General features: G+C 42.4%; 1 protein-coding gene across 1 annotated transcript in view; it reads left to right on the top strand.

The window, feature by feature from the left end:
* Positions 1 to 21,246, top strand: part of KCNG3 (potassium voltage-gated channel modifier subfamily G member 3) — a 22,875-nt gene extending 1,629 nt beyond the window's left edge. The window contains exon 2 of the mRNA XM_084828920.1: positions 20,601 to 21,246. Within this exon, the coding sequence (XP_084685046.1) occupies positions 20,601 to 21,246 (646 nt within the window). The remainder of the gene's footprint in view (positions 1 to 20,600) is intronic.

Genomic DNA, 21,246 nt, shown 5'->3' with positions numbered 1-21,246 from the left:
AAGGTGCCAGATTACCAGTGTAAAACTTTATAGGCACCAAAGCAAGAGAAAAGCTTGGGATTCCTCTCCCTTCCACAAGCCGTGACTATGGCTGCACTCCCATGCACATTTTTCTGGCAGTAAGCCTAGAGATATGAAGGCTTGGGGAAAATATGGAGAAATTCAGGGGGAGTCCCCTTTTTTTTATAAAAACCCCTTGAAAAAAATGCCCCCACCCCTTTTCTGTTCCCCCAGGCCTTCATATCTCTAAGTAAGCCTCATAGAAATCAGTGGGGCCTATTTCTGAGCAGACATGCATAGGATTGCACTGTAAGAGTCTTGCAGCTTCTTCGCTTTTGTTGCCAGGTTGAAACTTTCCAAATATGCAGGAGCTGTGAGGTTTGATGTAAAGCCTCCTTGTGTCTTAGGAAAAATTATAGGCAACTAGTTTAAATAAATAAACCACATGTTATGGACCTGAGAGAGGCTGCATCTCAACTAAGGTGCAGTTGTTTGGTATCACAGAAGAATAAGCTATCCCTTTCCTTGGAAAGTCTCCCCCACACACACACACACATTTCCTGAAAAGGTTGGGTAAGTATCTATTGGGGATGCTTTAGCTGCTTTCAAACTGCCCTGAGCAGCCTGCGGTTCCAGGAAATCAGTAATGTCAGACAAGGTTTCCCAATCTTTCTCTGCCATGTGCAGCTGTGTTTGTTGTGTTCTAGGCTGCATGTTCAGTTCGTATAAGGCAGTGATGAGGCCCAGTGGCCAGCCAGTGCCCTGCATGAACTGAGTGTGTGCCTAGAACATAACCCAGAACGCGCTGCAAATGCATCTGAGTATCTATGGCAGCTGGAGATCTGTGGGGGGAGGTTCATCAGCAGAGAAGTTGCTGTGGACTTTCATGAAGGTAAAAAGTTTGAAAAACTGTACTGGAGTATAAGAAGTTTTCTCTCGTGGCCTGGCATCCTAGGGCAGCTGCCAAGGCACCTGTGCCTAGTGGGTCCACCAGTGCTGAAATCTGCTGTCCTGTTCCCCTGCTCCCCCACCAGCCAGGTCCATCCACCATTTTAATTTTCCACTATGTGCAAGAGTGATGCTATGTCAGGCACTCCAGGGGATTGTGGGAAATGTAAGTGGTAGCTCCTAACTACCCTCAGAGTAGAAGGGGGACCACAAGGTTGCTGTTAGCCCAGGAACCTGTCAAATCCAGTCTCCCCCACGGTAGGGGTCTAGGAAAGGATGATTCATCAAGTCTTTTAAAACTAGGTTTATCCTGCTGTGATGCAGAGATCTGCACTGTACCTTCCAATTACTAGATGCAGCCGCAGATTTTCCCATCCTTTCTTCTGATGTCAATCCTCTCTCCTTCACCTGTAGTCCTGCCTGTGACATCAGTTAGAGCAGAGGAGGCAGACAACAAGTGAAGGAATGGGCAGGAAAAGCCAAGGCTACCTCATTTCCCACTGCATTTAAAGACACTATGAAGATTTCTGGGTTGCAACCTGGCAACCTTTCTTTAAGTCCTGTGGTTCTGATATAGTTGAAAGATGTCTTTCTGCATCAAACCAGCTTTCTAGGCAAACCCTTTGGTCTTGAAATAGCATGCCCCATGCTTAAAGCTTTTCTAACAGACCTTTACCTGCTCAGCGTTTTTATAAGAAAGCTGAAAGGAAGAGGATTGATTCTATAAGCCTCTGATCCACACAATGCCTTAGAATAGGCAACTTTCTCCCATTTATAATATAGGCAGCTTTTTCTGGATTTGGCCTATGAAATAAGAAATACTAAATAAGTATACCTTTTATTGGACCCACTTCTGTTAGTGTAAGAATATGCAGTATTTTGTCTGATGAAGTATTGTGTGAAACTGACAATTTGACTACTCCTACCAGCAGCAGTTGGGCCAATAAAATTATTTTTGTGCCCCAAATGAGAAGGGAAAGGATGCCAGATTTTTCTTGTTTCAAATAATTGTCTGTCATTCCAGAAACTGCTGTTATGTAGAAAATATGTACACCCTTTGAGAAACCACAGCCCTAAAGCATCTCTTTTGAAATTTCAATCTTGCGGTCATCATTTAGGTCTTGCTTTCAAAGCTTTGTACCAGCAAGAAGAGACATGACTTTGGTTCTATTGCCAAACAGATGGCCCCTGCTGCCTCTGAAATAGTAGGAACTCTATTGCTTATTTCTTTTGTCTCACCACGCTCCCCTGGGATACCCACGTAACCACCTTTATAAAAGAACTGTCTTTTATTTAAATAGTCCTCCCACGTATACTAATGCACTCTAATGAGAAAGCTACAAAGTTAGATATTTTAGAGGAAACTTTCTATAGGTATTGCTTTATCACAACAAAACTTTGGAATCCAGTTTCACCTGCTAAAAAAAAAGAACACTTGTTTTTGATGTGGGTTCAGGACAAAACTGCGTATGAAGTCATATTTCTAAGAGAATTGCTAATGTCTGACTTTGCTCAAGTCTTTCACATACATATTGCTCTTTCTTTGGAACCTGCAGTTTTTATGCCTAGAAATAGACCTAGTTGAATGAGTAATCTTGTTTAAAGCAGTAGGATTACTGAAATGATTCTGCAATAAAATAAAATTTCTACAAAACAAGGTATGTTTCAGGTTAAGGAACACATGATATCGTGTTCGTCTCGTTAGTGTCTAATATCATCAATCATATTCTAGTTACACCAACACATACAGCAGTGCAGATTTGTTTTTTACTTCTCTCTAACGTATTTCTAGATTTGAACCAGATACTTGGTACAAAAAAAGGATGGTGATCTTTAAAAAAAATTCCAAGAGAAAATGAAATAGATATCTTAAATAATGCAAGTGACATATTTAGCCTAACGTTGCTTAAAACACCTCCAGGCAACTTAAAAATACAAGCAAAGTCTCATAATGAACTATGATGGTAATATAGAGTAGCAAGATGAATTGATCATAAAATTTGGGAGAGGTCAAATGATTCCTTAGCCTGGGCCTTTGTCCAAAGGTAAGATTCTCTACATGGGATCCTGAGCTGGTGTCGTCTTAATATTAGTTTTCATTATTTTTATTTATTTATTTATTATTGCATTTATATCCCGCCTTTTTTCCTCTTGCAAGGAACCCAAGGCGGCTTACATTATCCTCCTCCTCTCCGTTGTATCCTCACAACAACAACCCTGTGAGGTAGGTTGGGCTGAGAGTCTGTGACTGGCCCAAAGTCACCCAGTGAGCTTCCATGGCCAAGTAGGGACTAGAACCCGGATCTCCCGGCTCCCAGTCCGTCACTCTCACCACTACACTACACTGGCTAACCTGATGACCTCAGTTACATCTGTAATTTAACTTGGACTTGAGGAAAACAAACCCTATTTTTTGCTGTACCTTCAATGATCCTGTGGGGTTACTCTGGTGCAGGAATCCCCAACGTTTTTGGGTCAGTGGCACATTTGTGGGCACTCTCACAAAATGACTACCACAATGGCATGGCTGATCAAAAAACACTCATTTCCCAGAAGGCAAACTGGTGAGACCATAAGAAAAGTAACTTGCCCAAGAGTCTAAGTACAAGGCAGAGGTGGACCCTGAGCCCCAAGTGGCAAATCACATATTTGCCCCCACAAAGCACCACAAACCATCCATTTCACAGAAGGCACACTGGTGATGCTCAGTGAAACACACACACACACACAGCACAGGCAAAACCCTCTTGTTCCCCAGGACACTCCCTACCACCGCAGCGTACCTTTTTGTTTTTCCTGGGCAGCTGGGCATGTTTCAGAATGAAGCACTGGGCTGTAGCCAACCACCATTTTAATTTTTTAAGAATGCCTCTAGGGCCTATCTGGAGCCCAGAAACATTATTTGAAATAAAGGTGGCATTGGAGGGTGGCACTTTGTTTTGCAGCATGCTAGCCACCCAGTTTATTTTTTAATCTGACCACCCCCTTAAAAATAAAATAAATATCAGGAGGGGCAGGGAGCCCGGTGGGTGCCAAGACAGGTGTCCACTGGCACATTGGTGCCCGCAGGAGATCCCCAGCTCTAGTGGTTTCATGAAAGCAGTCTTAACCAAGCCCTTAAAACACAACATTGAGATCTTTTGATTTTAGTGGAAAATTCAACACTTAAGGCCAATCCATGCATTCCATAGAACGGGTATACAATAGAATGTACTGTATAGTCACTTCCACTAGCTTAAGATATGGGGTGACTAGCTGTATTTTTAGTAGCATGTGCACACTAGAGAGACATGATGTGGATAGTTGCATGTGATACATGTGTCCACTGTCTACGCAAGTGAAAAAAGACACATAGATGTGGCTCATAGAATCATAGAGTCTGTCCACAACTCAGTTAAGCGGATTGCTAATGTGGCTCAGGTCTAACACAGAACATTCTTGTATTATCAGTTGATTTCAACCAATTTGTAACAGACATATTTATGCAGAAAGATAACATGAGGGCATTTTAAAATTACCATTCTCCCCACCCCCCATGCAATGTGCTGCTCATTCAGCTTTAGCTGCATGTGGGGTTTTTGTGTGCATGTAGATGACTAGTCACCGATCCCAGCTGGGGATCTGCATCCCTATCAGGATCAGACACATCTACCAAATTCAAAGGGGGCTGGATGAGCATCACAAGGAGCTTCTGCTTCATCTGCCCATGCAGACTTCCCTTGCTGAATCAAGGAGTAAACGCACAGTTGTTAGTTGTTGTACAATATCTTCCTTCACAATAATGTTACTGTTGTAGGCATTCAGAAATTGCCGTGACTTGTTGCTGGAAAAATACAACCCTCCATCCCAGCTCACTCATCTTTTTTTATTATCTCTGCTGGGTAGGATCTTGTTCAGCAAGCGTCACAGGGCCCCTATTGGCTAGTCCCTGTGACATCACTACTGATGAGCTGAATCCTTGAACCACTTTCTGTCCTCTAAAAAGTTGTTATTTATTTTTATAACTGCTTTACTACTTGAGAAGCCAAGTGCTCTCCCATAGTACCATTCATCCAAACCTTTAAAAAAAATGGTGGACCTGGAAGCAGTGGCTTTCTATTTTGTGAATATTTTTTTACAATTTACTTTTAAGAAGTTCTTTGAGCGTTGTTCACTTCCCACACTGCAGCACTGGAGCACACATCAACCCCATTGTTGTTGTTTTTAATTTAAAGAGGGTGCATAGCTGGATGCTTGTTTTGCTACATCAAGCTGCTCTTCTCCAATCCAGTGTGGACTGGATAGCGCTCTATTGAATGGATACGCAATCCAGCACCAGGTTCTTATTATGTTCTGTTGCATGCCTCCTGCGTAGTCCCAAATCCCAAGGGCTTCCAACATCCATTATGCGCTTTGGCACTCTTACTCCAAGCAAACGGGATAAAGACAGAGAGCTCTTTAACATCCTGCCATGATCACTAGCTGATAATGCTGCTCATTCTGTTTCTCATCATTGCTAAGACTTGCTTGCTTGACATGCAGAGAGCCAGTAAGCAGGTAGGCAGTGGCATCTCCTGCTTCTTGTTCTCACTACCACTGTTGTCTGGGCCAGAGTGAGAGGCAGGTGAATAAGCAGGTTGCAATGGTGAAGAGGAGGAGCAACTCCTGGGGGCTGTTGTCAGAGGGCCCTTGGCAGTTGCCTGACCATAGCTACCCTTGACGCTGGCCCTGATTGAGTAGCAGGAGGTGAAATACACCCCTGCCTCAGACCCTGGGATGTCATAATAGACCAGCCTTCTCCAACATGGTTCCCTACAGATGTGTTGATTACAACTCCCATCATCCCCACCAGCACCGCCATTGGGTAGGTTGGGGAAGACTGGAATAGACACTACCGAGCTAGATAAAGAAATACCTGACCTAGTGAAAGGCAGCTTCCTACGTTCTTTGCTCAGTCAAAACATGGCTCCTTCATTAAAAGTTAGTTGCTGACCAGGTTCTGTTGCCCCAGCCCTTTTGCCTGAGGGATAATTCCTAAGCCCAGTCTTATAAATGGGTATAAATAGTTGCAGTTTTGCCACTTAGCTCATCCTCCCTTTATTTTATTGTGTTCTTGATTTCTTTTTGCCTAGCCCTTTTTCTATCTGTTTGCTTGTTCAATTTCACAAGCACCATAATTCAGTGGTACAGCTAAAGTTAAGTATGTCAGAGGTCAGCAAAGATGCCCCACTATCCTGGTCCTGTATTGCCTCATGAAGCATCTAGCTGTACTGCATCCTCTCACTCTTTAACCCATCTTGCCAGCTGCTGATGCAAACAACAAACTGGCATGGGTCAATTCTCTAGCAAAACAGTAAGGTTCAGATGCTTCATAAGGCAGTGCAGGACCAGGACAACATGGGGCATCTTTGCTGGTCTCAGGCATTCCATCCTCCCCATATGGATTTGGCCCTGCAAGACTAAGGAAAAGTGTGGGTGCATGGAGGGTAAGATGTAAACAAGCCCAATTAGTGACATTGCACAACATCATCACTGATCACAGGGTATGTCTGTTAAGGCATCAGCCTTAGCTTTCAGTTTCTTGGCTTTTCGGAGCTTGAGCCAACATGAGTTGGCTGGTTTAAACTGGCAAGTTTTTAAAAACAATGTAATATGTTCATAGTTTCTGTAAGTACAATACATAAAGATTAATCTTCCAGGTTCAGCTTGGGAGATTTTGAAAAGATGTCCTTTATTTTGAAAGTATGAAGAGTTGTGGGACATAGGGAAGGATCCAACAGAATCCAGCCACTAGCACTATTGATGTTTGCTTAGCAGAAACTGATGCTTGTGCAATGTCAACAGCACCTGGTAGCACGATGGGTTTCCCAGGAAATCTGTCACACTAGCAAGTGCTTTTGATAAGGGTTAGTTTCTGCTAGTACAACACAAATAGTGCTTGCAGCTGGACACTGTCGGATCCTTCCCATAGAATTTTCATTTGTGTTGTGTGTGTTTTGAAAAGCAGAGATTCCACATGAAATAGTTGCCAAATTTTGCTTAGAATTCATGGTACAGGAAGGTTCATAAAACAGTAAAACTGTATCTTTGGAAAGACATGGAATAGAATTTAAAATCACAATAGAATTGAATAGAATACAGAAATAGCTCATGATGGTTCAGTTGTGTTAATGCTGGTGGTTTAAATATGTAAATAGTTGTTTTCAAAAGATGACATGAGCTTGTTTAGAAATTTGAAGGCTGTGATTCAGATACTGCTGAGATTACTGTTTATATTGGTGCAGTTCATTAACTTTAAATAGGACTACTCCAGACTGAGTAATCCAGCTTTGTTCCTTTAATATGCAGGTCTCTGAGTATAACAAAATTACCATGGCGACGAGTGAAAGAAAACCAACTTTTGAGAGATTACAAGATCATCTTTATTAATATATTTAATTCAATTAATCTATGAACTAATTAGTTATTGGGCAGATTAGAGAACATTAGTTATTAGGAGGATTAGAAATGTAATTAATAATTATAAATTAATAAATAAAACTAGTTAGTATATTCATTTACGGAGTTATGCTCTGGAAGAGATTGCCGAGTATCTATACAATCTGTAGTCTTCAGATGTGTGATCTTGTATCACTATTGTAAACATATTGATCAGAAGAAGGTGCCATTAAGTGCTGTGGACATTTCCAAATCTTTAATTGAAGGTTAAAGTGTGAGATTACTGTATGGTCTCTAAAAATATCAGGTATGCATTTGTTAGTGGTTGTCTTCTTTCTCTTCAAACCATAAATCTATACACAAAATATCACAATTAAGGAAGAGCACATAATGTATGCGTGTCTATATTTCAGCAGGGAATATAAATAACATGCTTGCTGGTATTGCTTACTGGAAATAATTTAAGTTATCCTAGGTAATAGGTCATCATTAGTTGCAGAATCATTCACTGTTGTTGACTTTTTTTCTTTTTTCTTTTTTGGCGCTAATCAAAAAACATGTTCCTGTTTTTGGAATTCAAGTCTTTAATACATTCATGCTTCCAGTTCTGTTACTCTCTTATTTAGGTGAGTAACAGTAGCCTCCAGGCAGAAGCCTGACTACCCAAGCCGTGTAAATAGCCACCAAACATCCCTGCTTGGTGTGACACATACATATCCAGAGAGAGATAGAGAACTAAGAGTGGGAACTGCTGTGTCCATGTGAGTAGCTCTGACTTAAGGGCCCCTGGTCCTTTCTGAGGCAGGTGTAGAGCCAGACCTGGCAGTATCCTACTGGAAATTTCTCAGACAGGTGGCCTCACTTATCTCTCCCTGTGGCGTGTACACACATGCACACGCACACACACACAGAGTGAGCCTTAAAACATCTAAAGAGCTGGGCAGGGCAGCCACCTGAGCTCTCTGCTGGAAATACAGTGCAGCCTTTAAGGCATTATTCCTATCCACTTGGCTCTCTCTGTGCTCTTGGGAACTGAGTGAATGGATAAATGCAGAGATGAGGTAGATCAGAGGGTGAAGAGGGAGAAGGAAGAGGGTGGAGATGGAGGATAGGTAAGGAGAAAGGCAGAGTAGCAGGGCTTAGTATAAACAAGCAGGGAGTGAAGAATTATCCCGATATTTTGTTCACACCATCCACAGCATGAGAAATAACAAACTTCTTTACTGCTTATTAATTTTTCTGTGTGACTTGCTGGAGTACTCCTGTGACATAATGTAACTTAATTGCCCTTTACAGCCCTCTGTAAAGGGCAATTAAGCTCAAAACGTTTTGCAAAGTTTTGCAAAACTTTGGTTTTGCAAAGTTTGGTATGAATAGCCATATTATTGTGCTCACTCTTGATGTGCAGGATTTACACTTTTCCTACTGCCTCCTGTGTGTTTAGGAGGAGTTTTCTCGACACATAGAATTAAGCATGCAAAGTCTTTCCCATCAGCTCTCTCCATGCCAGGTAAAGCCTCACCAACTAAATATCTTTTTGTCAAGCAGCTGTTAAAATGCAAAGGAGCAGGGCCAGTGAAAAGGTGGCAACCCCATTGGTGTGCAATTTAAAACTTCCAAATCTATGAGATCATAGGGATTTTATAGAAAGGGCAACCAGGGTTTTGTTTTGTTTTGTTTTTTTAAGAAAGGCGGGTCCAATCATTTTAGGGCATACCTGCTGTATAGATTTAGAATTTATTTATTTATTTATTTACAATATTTATATACCGCTCCACATCAGAAGATTTCGGAGCGGTGAACAACATGATAAAAGAATAGAACAACAGGTTAAAAAAATTAAAACATTAAAAAAAAAATAAAGACAAACCCCAACAAAGTGGAATTTAACAAACCACAGCTGGTCATGCAAGGAAGGCCTCTTGAAATAACAACGTCTTCAGGAGGTGCCAGAAGGAACACAATGTTGGTGCTTGCCTGACCTCTAAAGGCAGGGAGTTCCACAGGAAAGGGGCCACCGCACTGAAGTCTCTTTTCCTGGTGGACTCCAACTGGGCCGTGGGTCCATGTGGAACCACCAGGAACATGCCCTCTGATGACTTCAGTGACCGGGCAGGTTGGTAAGGAAGGAGGCGCTCTCTTAGGTATCCTGGTCCCAAGTTGTTTAGGGCTTTGTACACTAGTACTAATACCTTAAACCTGGCCCGGTAGCGAATAGGCAGCCAGTGCAGTTCCCTCAGCAAAGGAGTTATACACCGAAAAGGGGCAGCCCCTGACAACAGCCAAGCTGCTGCATTCTGCACTAGCTCCAGCTTCCAGACCAGCCTTAAGGGCAGCCCCACATAGAGCGCATTACAGTAATCTAGTCTTGAGGTTACTAAAGCGTGTAACACTGTGGTCAAGCCAACCCTGTCCAGGAGAGGCCATAGCTGGTGAACCAGCCAAAGCTGGTAAAAGGCATTCCAAGCTGCCACAACCACTTGGGCCTCCAGCGACAATGATGGATCTAGGAGTACCCCCAGACTACAGACCTGATCTTTCAGAGGGAAGGATCCCATCCAGAACAGGCAATGAGCCTATGTCCCGGAGCCGGGAACCACTCACCCACAGGGCTTCCGTCTTGCCAGGATTCAGCTTCAGTTTACTGGCCCTCATCCAGCCCATTACTGAGTCTAGGCACTGATTCAGGACTTGCACAGCCTCTCCTGATTCAGATGACACAGGGAAATAGAGCTGCATGTCATCAGCATACTGATGGTATTTAGCTCCAACTTCCCTAATGACCACTCCCAGCGGCTTCATATAGATGTAAACAACATTGAGGACAAGATAGTACCCTGCGGCACCCCATAGCTCAATTGCCAAGGGCCCGAGGAACAGTCACCCAATGTTACTCTCTGAAATAGGCCCCGTAGGTCGGATCGGAACCACTGTAGCACAGTGCCTCCAATACCCATCCCACGGAGTCGATCCAGGAGGATACCATGGTCAATGGTATTAAAAGCTGATGAGAGATCCAGCAGAATTAACAGGGTTGCACTCCCCCTGTCCCTCTCTCGATAAAGGTCATCCATCAGGGCGACCAAGGCTGATTCAGTCCCGTAGCCAGGATGAAACCCAAATTGAAATGGGTCTAGATAATCAGTACTCTCCAAGAGTGCCTGCAGTTGGACCGCCATGACCCTCTCAAGTACCTCCCCTAAAAATGGGGTATGTGCGACTGGGCAGTAGTTGTCTAATACCTTTGGGTCCAGAGTGGGCTTCTTCAGGAGTGGCCGCACTACTGCCTCCTGAAAGGACCACCCCTTCCCGTAGGGAAGCATTTATCACTCCCTGGACCCACCCAGTCATACCCTCTCGGCTAGCTTTTATTAGCCAGAAGGGACAAGGATCAAGAGGGCACGTGGTCGGTCGCATTACTGCAAGCATCTTGTCCACATCATCAGGCCGTAACAACTGGAACTGATCCCACAAAATCAGGCAGATGTTGGCATCAGACACCTTGACTGGTCCTGCACTAACAACAGCATCAAGGTCGCTGCAGAGACAAGTGATTTTGTCCTCAAAGTGCGATGCAAAAAGCTCACAGCGGGTCCTCGACGGGGCCAGGGCCCCATTTCCTGGGGAGGATGTTAACACCTGGAAGAGCTCCGCTGGACGGCTACTTGAGGACGCAATGGAGACAGCAGAATAAACCTTCTTTGCTACCCGCACAGCCATGCACTAGGCACGATTGTGCACTCTAGAGCATACTCGGTCATCTTCACTTCGAGTCTTGCACCATTTCCGCACTAGCCGACGTCCGGCCTGTTTCATTGACCGCAGCTCTCCAGTATACCAGGGAGCAGAACGGGCTCCACAGTGCTGGAGAGGGCGCTCAGGTGCAATCAAGTCGATGCCCTCCGCTTCTCACTATTCCACAGTGAGGCTAGGGCCTCGGCTGGATCACCAGCTCTCTCTGCTGGACAGTCTCCAAGAGCATTCAGAAATCCATTGGATTCTATCAGTCTCCTGGGGTGGACCATCCGAATAGGTCCCCCACCCCCGCGGGAGGAGAGTAACGCCATAAGTTCAAGTCTCACCAGGAAGTGGTCTGACCATTATAATGGGGTTACTTGGAGCCCCCCAATCTTCAGACTACCCATCTCACAAGTTGGAGCAAAAACCAAATCAAGGGTATGCCTTGCTTCATGTGTGGGGCCGATGACATACTGAGACAGCCCCATGGTTGTCATGGAGGCCATGAAGTCCTGAGCTGGAACTGGTTTAATAGTAATCACTGTTTGTTCAGGATGATTTGGAAGAAGCTAGAGTAGGGTTGCCTAACTTCTCAGCCGCCCCTGCAGTTCTGCCTTTAACAGAATCTTGATATGAATGAATTAGTGATGGAAGTTTTTGACAGGATGGAGACAAACATTAACTCGTGGTAAAGGCTGCAGATTCAGCTGCTGTTAAAGAGAAGTTGCCAAGCCTAGCCAAAAACATTCACCCTGCACAGAACCGTTAGACGTTACTAGCATAGATATGCCCTTTGGAAAAAAACAGGATAGTTGTTATTCTGAAGATACCAATGTGGGGAAAAAAAATGCATACAAAGTCCCTGTTCTTTTTTTCCTGCCCCAGAATATTTATTTATTTACAATATTTATATACTGCTCCACATCTAAACAGATTCTGGAGCAGTGAACAATAAAAGATAAAAGGAATAAAACAGCATAATACAAGTTTAAAAAAAAAAAAAGAACAGGGTTTCGTTTGAAGCTCCCCTTCCTTAGCTTTTGAAAATGTAAACTCCACTGTTCATTTTCCTCTTGCTCCCACATAGCAGATGGCTGATGAGGCTCTTTAACATTTCTGACCTGTGCACCCCTCTATAAATTAATCCTGAGTGTTACATGCTAAAATGCACACTATGGAAAATGGGGTAGCTTTTTCGGCTCTTTACCGTAACAGGTCATTTGGAGCCATCTGACACTATAGGGCCATCTTAACACCCCCACCATCCCCACCACCAAGTCCTGTAATGCAAATAAAACTGTCTTGTGCATGCTTCTGGAGACTTTTCCCAGGGATGTATATTAATAACTCATTAGCATCAAGAACAGACTGTCCCAACCAACTCTTAACTCCCATACACTGGAACTGTGATTTTTTCGTTTGTGTGTAGTAAGCTCAGAGTCACGGAGTTCTTTTGTTGAATCACAGACCAAACAGCTGCTTCTGCAGACATTACCATTATAGTTTATGGAGAACATTTATTCCCATTACAAAATTGATATCTGTAAAAGTTTAGTAGTCTTAAAGCACCAGTAAATATGTCAGAAAGTGGTAGAACTTCAGAACAGTCATACCTGTTTTTTCCTCTTTTTTATGGTTCTAGGCTAACTGCCAGGTTGACAAGTCATAGGCTATGGCATCTTTTCTCTGTCTTTTTTGAGGGGTAGTGGTGGTGGGGATTATATTCTAAACTTCTTTAAATAGAGAACTGTGGGTGGTTATTGAAAACTATAGGCATAGCTTTAAACATATGGATATGACTAGTCTTCTGCAATACTATTCAAACTTCACAAGATACTCATCATATATACACATTAGAGATGTGAAAAAAAATGTATCCCTTTTTTCCATTGCATAAAATCTCGAGAAAGTTAGGCCATGCTTATGTCATGCTTAAAATTAGTGCATTTTAAGTGTTCATCTATGTGATTAGGTCCCAGAAAATCCAGATAAAATGAAGCATTTTCAGCTCCTCTTTCCGCCTATGCCAATGGCATGCTGACTGGGGATGATGGAAGCTGTAGTCCAACATATCTGGAAGGCCCCAGGTTGGCAAAAACTGTCAACCTATTGTTTTGAATGGGAGAGTGAAGCACATGCTGAAATTTAACTCATTGGAACCTCTGGGACTGAACAAAGCTTAAGACTGCAAACTTACCTAGAGATGTGAAGGCCCGGAAAAAAAGTTTGTTTTTCCCCCCCAAGGACCTTTTTTGGTTTTTTACGAAAAATTGAACAGTTTGGGAATATGAAATATTTTCTTTTAGAATTTAGGACGAAGTATATATTGTTACCCAGCCTTTACTCCCCCCCAACATGATTTCTTAAATTATGTAATAAGAACACTTTTATAGAAAGACTAGCAGTGTAAAATGGCTGGAAATAATGAAGCCATGCGGAATCTTCTCTGTAAGATTCCCACATAGTTATTCCTTTCATTCATTATTAAAATTATTGATCTAACATATATTTCACTGATACACATTTATGTTCAGTTTCCCAACATGTGAGCAGAGTCATCATTGTACATTCTTGACAGTAAATGTGCATTTTGGGGTTTTGTTCTATTAGACGCCTGTGTTTCTGATGCTGTAGCACTCATTTAATGTAGTTCTAATGTATTCAGACAAGAATTACACATTTACTAACTGAGTTTACTTTTAAAAGTTTTAAAATATAATGACAATTTTATGAGCAAACTAAGTTGCCCATAAAATAACTTTAGGAACAGTCAGACTGCTTTATGTTCCTAAAGCAGGCCTCCCCAACCTGGTGCCCTTCGGATGCTTTGAACTACAGAGCCCAGCATTCCTGACCATGGCCATGCTGCCTGAGACTGATGGGAGCGGAAGTCCAAAATATCTGGATGGCACCAGGTTGGGGAAGGCTGTCTTAAAGCAACAAAGTTACTTTAGATCTAAATTTTTAGACAACTAAAAAAGTAAGTATAGCTTATTTTGCCATTTCCCCCCAAAATTCTGTGTTTTTTTTTGGGGGGGGAACATTCTTTCCCCCATGGGCTCAACATTTCTGCAGATTTTACATCTCTAAACTTACCTAGGAGAAATTTCTATTGATCTCAGTAGAACTCTCTTCCAAGTAGGCATGCATGAGTTCAGGCTTAAGTTTTTGGCCAAATTGTGTCTATAAGTTCACTGAACTATGCTGATTCATCTTCTTTCAAAGGAATGTCCTTATTCTTTTGTGCTCAGGGTCTTGGCTTTACACTAGGGGTTGGCACTTTGATGCTCCAGGATGTGGAAGCTGACCATCTCTAAGGGATATTGTCTGGCACTATTAGCAAACAAACCTAGAAGCTGATGAAGAGTAGGGGTTTAAACTGGGCAGAAAAAACAACAACAAAAAGATCAGCCTCTCAGTCTAGTCCCTTTAACAAAAGTTTGACAAGCAGAAATTGCACCTAGTGCTTTTAATGCTAAGGAGGTAAACATCATTTTATTACCTGCTAATTGCAGCAGGTCACATTGCTGTTCAAGGAACAGTACTAGGGGGCAATTCAAACCCTGGCAACTCTTATGAGGAGGAGGCAGCAGGACTTATCAGCAGGATACTGGGAAAGGGGGCAAGGATTGGGGACTTACCAGCTGTCACCCCTTCACAAAGTGAAGCAATTGTATATTGCTTGATGTACGCATGGCAGTTGTTTACATAATTATGCACGCTGCAGCGCGCGTTGGCACATTGTTCAAACCTGGTGTGTGGCAGGGGTGGCTTCGTGCCCACTGCACAACCCCTACTGCAGGTCATGTAATCCAGGGCTGTAATCCTGTCATTGGACAGCTCAGCTGTCTTGCAGAACTCCAAGGTCAAGTCTGCTTACCTCAGCAATCTCTCTCATATTCATATGTCCTGTATTCCACACATTATCTGATCCCTTATTAAGGAGTCTGTGATATCTCCAAAATTGCAAGTGCCTGCCAACATCTTTAAACTGGTGCGATATTCCTCACTGCCTTCCCTTATTGCTTGGTTCTGCATGAAAAATCTATTTATTTCCACCATTACATTCTTTGTGGGGTTGCAGTGGGCATCAAAACACCCTACCGTAGCCAACGTATGCTGTGCTTTGCACACAGTGTCTCACTTATTTCTCTCCCCCACTTTTCCAATCAAATATAGAAACAGTTTCATTTTCACAGACTCCTCTTTATCTGCCATTGCAATGTCGACATAGAGACTCTTCCCAAGTTTTCCATGCCTGGGCTAGGTTCTGAGCGTACAGGTTTAATATGCTTGGTAGCTTCAGGCCCTTCATTTTCACCCTCTGTTTCTTTCTCTACTCACAGTGTGTTATTCTTCTGCCTAGGATTCAGTCACCGCTGCCATGCTAGTGGATTGCATCCCACAGAACCAAATAGACTCTGCTTTATAAGCAAGCCTCCAAGTTTTATTTATACAAAGGCCCCTCCACAGAGCTCTCTCAGGCTGTGGCCTGTCTCTCCTCAGGCCAGAAGCTATGCACTGTCTCACTACTTCCTGGCTCCTCCCAAGAAGCACACCCCATCCAGTCCAGGCTGAATCCAGCAGTTCTTTCATATTGTTACACTGTTCTTCTTCGCCTGCTAGTGCTGTACAGTGGTCTGAATTGTATACAGACTACTGTGCTTTGGAGACAGGACTAGTGGATGGGTGGTGCTGCATTTTACAGGAAGACCTAAGCTCTTTGACCTTTCAGTTCATTTCAATTTTGATTCTATGGCTGGGTTCAGAGATAATGCAAAACCATGGTTCCTGCTAACCATAGTAAAGAACACATGCCATGGTTTGAGCTTCTAGATGTTCAACATGCAAACCATGGTTTTGAGCTGCTTGTGTGCTTTTGTTTACCATCTTATCATGAGACAGCTTCATAAATTCACTTCCATTTCCATGGTGCAACAGCCTCATGAGGCAGATCAGTAACCCTCATTGTGGTTTGCCAGTGGTATATGAATTCAATTAGCACAAAGCGTGGTTTGCAAACTGGCTTCACATGATGGCTTCCTGGTTTGTTGGCCCATGTTTGTTGGAGAACCAGTGTGGTGTAGTGGTCTGACTCTGTGACCTGATTCACATGATCATGGAGAGAAAATAAGCCATAGTGGCTTATTTTCCTTCCCCACACTTGCCAATCACGAGCCACCTAAACAAGCATAATTACCCTCACTGGGCCAGGGTTGTTGTAATATCTGAACCCTGTGAGGCTGGCTGGCTGGGATGGTTTACAAACCACCCTGAAACCCATGGCTTGTTCTAGGTCTGAACCTGCCCAGAATAAAGCAGCTTCCTGTGTTCCTATGAATGTACTGGTGGTTTCTAGTGCTTCTTTGATGTAGGAATAAAAGCATCCTCTTGCACAAAGTGATGTTGACAAGTTTAATCACATGCTGTCTTGTCTTCTGTTTTTTCCTTCATGTTTCTTGTCTTGTATACTATGTTTTATTCAGACATTTAGTGGATGATGAGGCCAGTCCTTTGATTTTTCTATTTTTAGCACTCCACAAATTTGTTGAAGAATTTTAGGCAACTTTGGAAGGGAAAAATATGCAATTTGCAACTGAAAGATGCTTTAATGGCTCAGAATGTAATTACTTTTGAGTATAACAAACTACCCTTATTAGTGCTTTTTAAAGAATTCTGAAGCAGTCTAAACCAGTCTATATGGAAAATAGGCTATTCTGTTCTGTCTTATCAGTCAGAGCAAAACTTTAAACAAAATGATTGGTTTATAGTAAGGGTGGGGAGACGCGAAGCTACAGGAAACCTAGACTTTGAATCAACGTGCAAAGAATTGCATTAAAATAACTTTTATTAAAAGGCTGATAAGTACTCTAAATTAGTCAACATTCAACTGAAGTGCAGTGAATATAAAAGAAAAGTGAATGGCCACGTGTGCTGGAATATCTAGTTGCTAATTAGAACCTGGCACTTTAACTGTTTCTCAGATTTTCTTAATTTAATCATGACCTCTACCTCCAGCAATGCTGAAGGACAATTTTTTAAAAGTCAGTTTAGCTCTACTGAATTACAGTGCAGTCCTTTGCATTGCTAATGAATAGACATATTGGATTGTACTACACAATACTGATTACTTCCATGTTACTGAGTTGTGGATATGGCTGTTGGAGAGCATAACCAGCTTTAAAACAGAACAAAAATTATTTTTCCTCTATTCATTGTTATACATACCAGAGCCTGCATCAAAATATAGGGAAGCCATTTTAAAAATGTGTATTTTTCACTGACACAATTCATATATTTCATAAAGTAGCTCCATTTTGAAACTTCTTTAGTTTCCTGCCCCTTGCCTAGGATAATCTGAGAAATTTGTATGAACACATAGCTGGGTAGAAGAACCCATTGTAAAAAATGATTACAGAATTCAGTTTTAGCTAAACAAAAATAAAGTAGGCCATGCCGGCTAATACAAAATACAAAATGTACAGGCAGTTAATTCTTTTATTAGAACCAACCAAATGTATACAAAATTGTGGAAGTCTTTCACGATCTCCAGATCTCTTCACCAGGCAAGATAATACAAAAAGCAGGAGTGGAGTGGGGGTGGAAGAGGTCTCATGCGGGTTTCAAGTTACACCTAGGATGGTTGGCACAAACAAACATGTAATGGCTGATTCCCCCATTTTTAGAATACAAAATCCAGTTTTGGTTTTGCAAGACTATTGGGAATTGGCACAGCCTGCCATCAGCCATAGGAGACATGAATTGGACAGTAGGTTCCCCAACTTTGCTGCAGCTAACATGGATGGATGGATGGATGGATGATTGGGTTGCCCTTTGATGTTATTTATTTTTTATATAGCCATATCAACATGGATCAGCTATTTAGCACAGTGGCATTTCTGCCTATGGATTCAGAACAATCAATTCTCTCTGTAGTTCTGCTGAGAATTCTAGTGGAACCAGAGAGGCCAATCACACCCTTTTTGGTGCAGTGCTTTGTACATTTATGAGCCCCAGTAATACAGCTGGTTCATTTTAGATCCTGTACTTAATGGTCTTATGGGTGGTGGCCGCAGCTTTAGAAAGCCCTCTGTATATTCAGTTTTAAAGCACACTTTTCTTTGCTGCTCCATGCTTTACAACTGCTTCTGGATTTCTTATCTGTTAGAATATTTGCCAATTTTTTTAAAAAAACAAAGAACTCTGAGTATGTGCATTTTTTTTATTATTAAGCTCACTTAAATCATAGCACCATCATGACTACAGGAATAAAATGGAGTTTGCTTCTGCTAAGCTGATGCCCTCATCATCTGTCAATCTCTGGGTAGTCATTTGGAGGGGGGCCTTGGGCTGCCAGGCCCTGGATTTTGGCCACAACATCCAGTCCTAGATGCCTCACTGATGAGCCCTTGCTATTTTCTCCCAGTGATTCATACTGGTTAAAATGGACACACGGGAGCAGAGATACTGGAATCCTACAGGCAAAAAGAAGTGAGAGGATGGTGTAAGGATGCGAATACTCTGTATATTATAGGGTCAAAACATTTTATTGGAACCAACAAAGGGGGGTAAAACAACAACCACATATATTTTAATAACTTTTATTGGGTCACCCTTGTTGGCCCTACCACACGCAAGCATTTGAGTTACACAAAACATTTGGGACCAATTTAAAGGAGCAGTTTTGGCAAAGAAATGTAAAATGAAGTGACAATTTTCTTTAAGTTCTCTGTAGTTTGTCATCCTTATAAGCACACTTCCATGTCATGAAACTAAGATATGCCTAGATGAAATCCCACCATTTGAAAGTACTGTTAAGATGCATCACCTCTACAGGCTGCAGATCCCACTTGTCTTGGCATAGAATTTGGGTTTCTTTGGCACATCATTGTGGCTGCTGCGGCTTTGGTCTGGGACTTTCAACTTCTTTCAGCTGCAAGTACATGGGTGGCAAAAAGTGGCAGTGGGAAGACATTTGGCCCCTCACACTTGCTACATCTTACATGGCTAGCTGGCCAGTCTAGTTGCTGACCATTGCTGTAGTCAAAGTAAAACTACAGAGCTATGTTGCCTGCGGTTATGCAGAAATGGGAGCATAGTGAGTTGCTTTTGCCAGTGTGGGGTTAGCCAGAAACAAAAGCGGCTGTGGAGCTTACTCCCATGTAACTATGCTTAGGATTGCAGCCCTTCATGGTGGGGTAGGTACCTTGACTATAGACTAGAGCTCCTTAGGGCTCCAGTAGCTTTGGGAGCTACCTCACTCTCTTCAGTGTCCGAATTGACTCAGATCCATATCCTCCCCAGGAACATTCCCCCAAACTGCAAGGGAGAGCTCTGTTATGTGCATCATAGCCTCCACTGGAACAACAGGGCTGCTAGATTGGGCTTTCACCTCCTTTTGTTTCCTTGAGAACACAACATGATCTAGATGAGTGTACTTTGGTGGTGGATGCAGGAGGGGTTACAGGGCAGTTATTCTAAGGCAAGTGGTCTTCCTTTGAACAAGGCCTTTATTTTGATCATTGACTTTCCTGCGATGATTCAATGTCTGTCCTACTGAAACGTTTTAGCCATGTTTGAACATGGTATTCAGTTTGAATCAGAACAATGAATGCTATTTGAAGGGCTACATTTGAACAACTTTTCTGTCACCTGATAGTACTTTATCTGGTGCTCTGATTTAAGGGTGCAGTAACACAGTGTTCTGTTCTGTTCTGTTCAGTTCACTGGCTTCAACCACCTTGGAGGAACGCTTGGGCTGTTTTACAGCTGACTAGTAATTATTCATCTGGGAAAGAATTTAAAAAGAGACCAGATTAGAGTCCTGAAGGGGAATAAAACTAGTATAATTTGATCCAAGTGCAGGAGTACTAAAGCTACTTCTGTGCACATACGCACGCACGTATGTTTTACTTTGCAGCTTTACTTTGTTACTCTGCAGCATGACCTACAAATGCCTACTTGCTTTTGCTGGCATTTAGTTTGTACAAGGAATAGGAAACGTGAGCTGACTTGAATTTTCCTAGATTTTAGAGGCACATTTCTAACATGTTAAAAGTTAAAGCAATTGTATGTTATGTTAAAGCAGTTGCATACATATTTAGACAGAAAAACTCCTACAACTCCCAGCATGCTCCAGCCAGCCATAAACAATAAAATCATCCACACTGAATTTACCAAGGAAAAAAGGTATTATTTCTCTCCCCCAAATGATAGTATATAAAAATAAGGCTTTAATGAAATATAGTCAGGTGAGAAGTATATGTAGCAGGCTCCAAACCATTAGTATTCTCTTAATGGTCACTGGAAAGCTATATCTATAAACTAAATCCAAATCCAGGAAAACTCTGTATCTGACATGCTTGTCTACTAAAAGTTTGAGTCCATTTCAATGTAATAATGTCCAAATACCCTAAAAAAAAAAACCTAAAACAAAATTTGCCCAAATAAAGGTTTCCTCAGGAATTGAACTGTTCTGCTTGTGTTTTTTTCAACAGGATAATTGAAGCGATCTGCATAGGCTGGTTCACTGCAGAGTGCATTGTGAGGTTCATCGTATCCAAAAACAAGTGTGAGTTTGTCAAGAGACCTCTGAACATCATTGACTTGCTGGCAATAACTCCTTACTACATCTCTGTGCTGATGACAGTTTTTACAGGGGAGAATTCACAGCTCCAGAGGGCTGGAGTCACCTTGAGGGTCCTGAGGATGATGAGGATTTTTTGGGTGATTAAACTCGCCCGTCACTTCATTGGCCTCCAGACACTTGGCCTGACTTTAAAGCGATGCTATAGGGAGATGGTGATGCTGCTCGTCTTTGTTTGTGTCGCCATGGCAATCTTCAGCGCACTCGCCCAGCTCCTTGAACATGGGCTGAAAATAGGGAAACCCAATGAAGGCTATGCCAGCATCCCAGCTGCTTGCTGGTGGGTTATCATCTCAATGACCACTGTTGGTTATGGTGACGTTTGCCCCGTCACTATACCCGGAAGGATTCTTGGAGGGATTTGTGTGGTCAGCGGAATTGTTTTGCTGGCCCTGCCTATTACTTTCATCTATCACAGCTTTGTGCAGTGTTACCATGAGCTCAAGTTTCGATCTGCTAGGTATAGCAGGAGCCTCTCTGCTGAATTCTTAAATTAA

Source organism: Heloderma suspectum, chromosome 1, assembly GCF_057233095.1.
Source record: "Heloderma suspectum isolate Gila_16-S chromosome 1, 16-S_ref, whole genome shotgun sequence".
NCBI classification, from domain to species: Eukaryota; Metazoa; Chordata; class Lepidosauria; order Squamata; family Helodermatidae; genus Heloderma; species Heloderma suspectum.
This window is presented reverse-complemented; position numbering and strand designations above follow the sequence as displayed.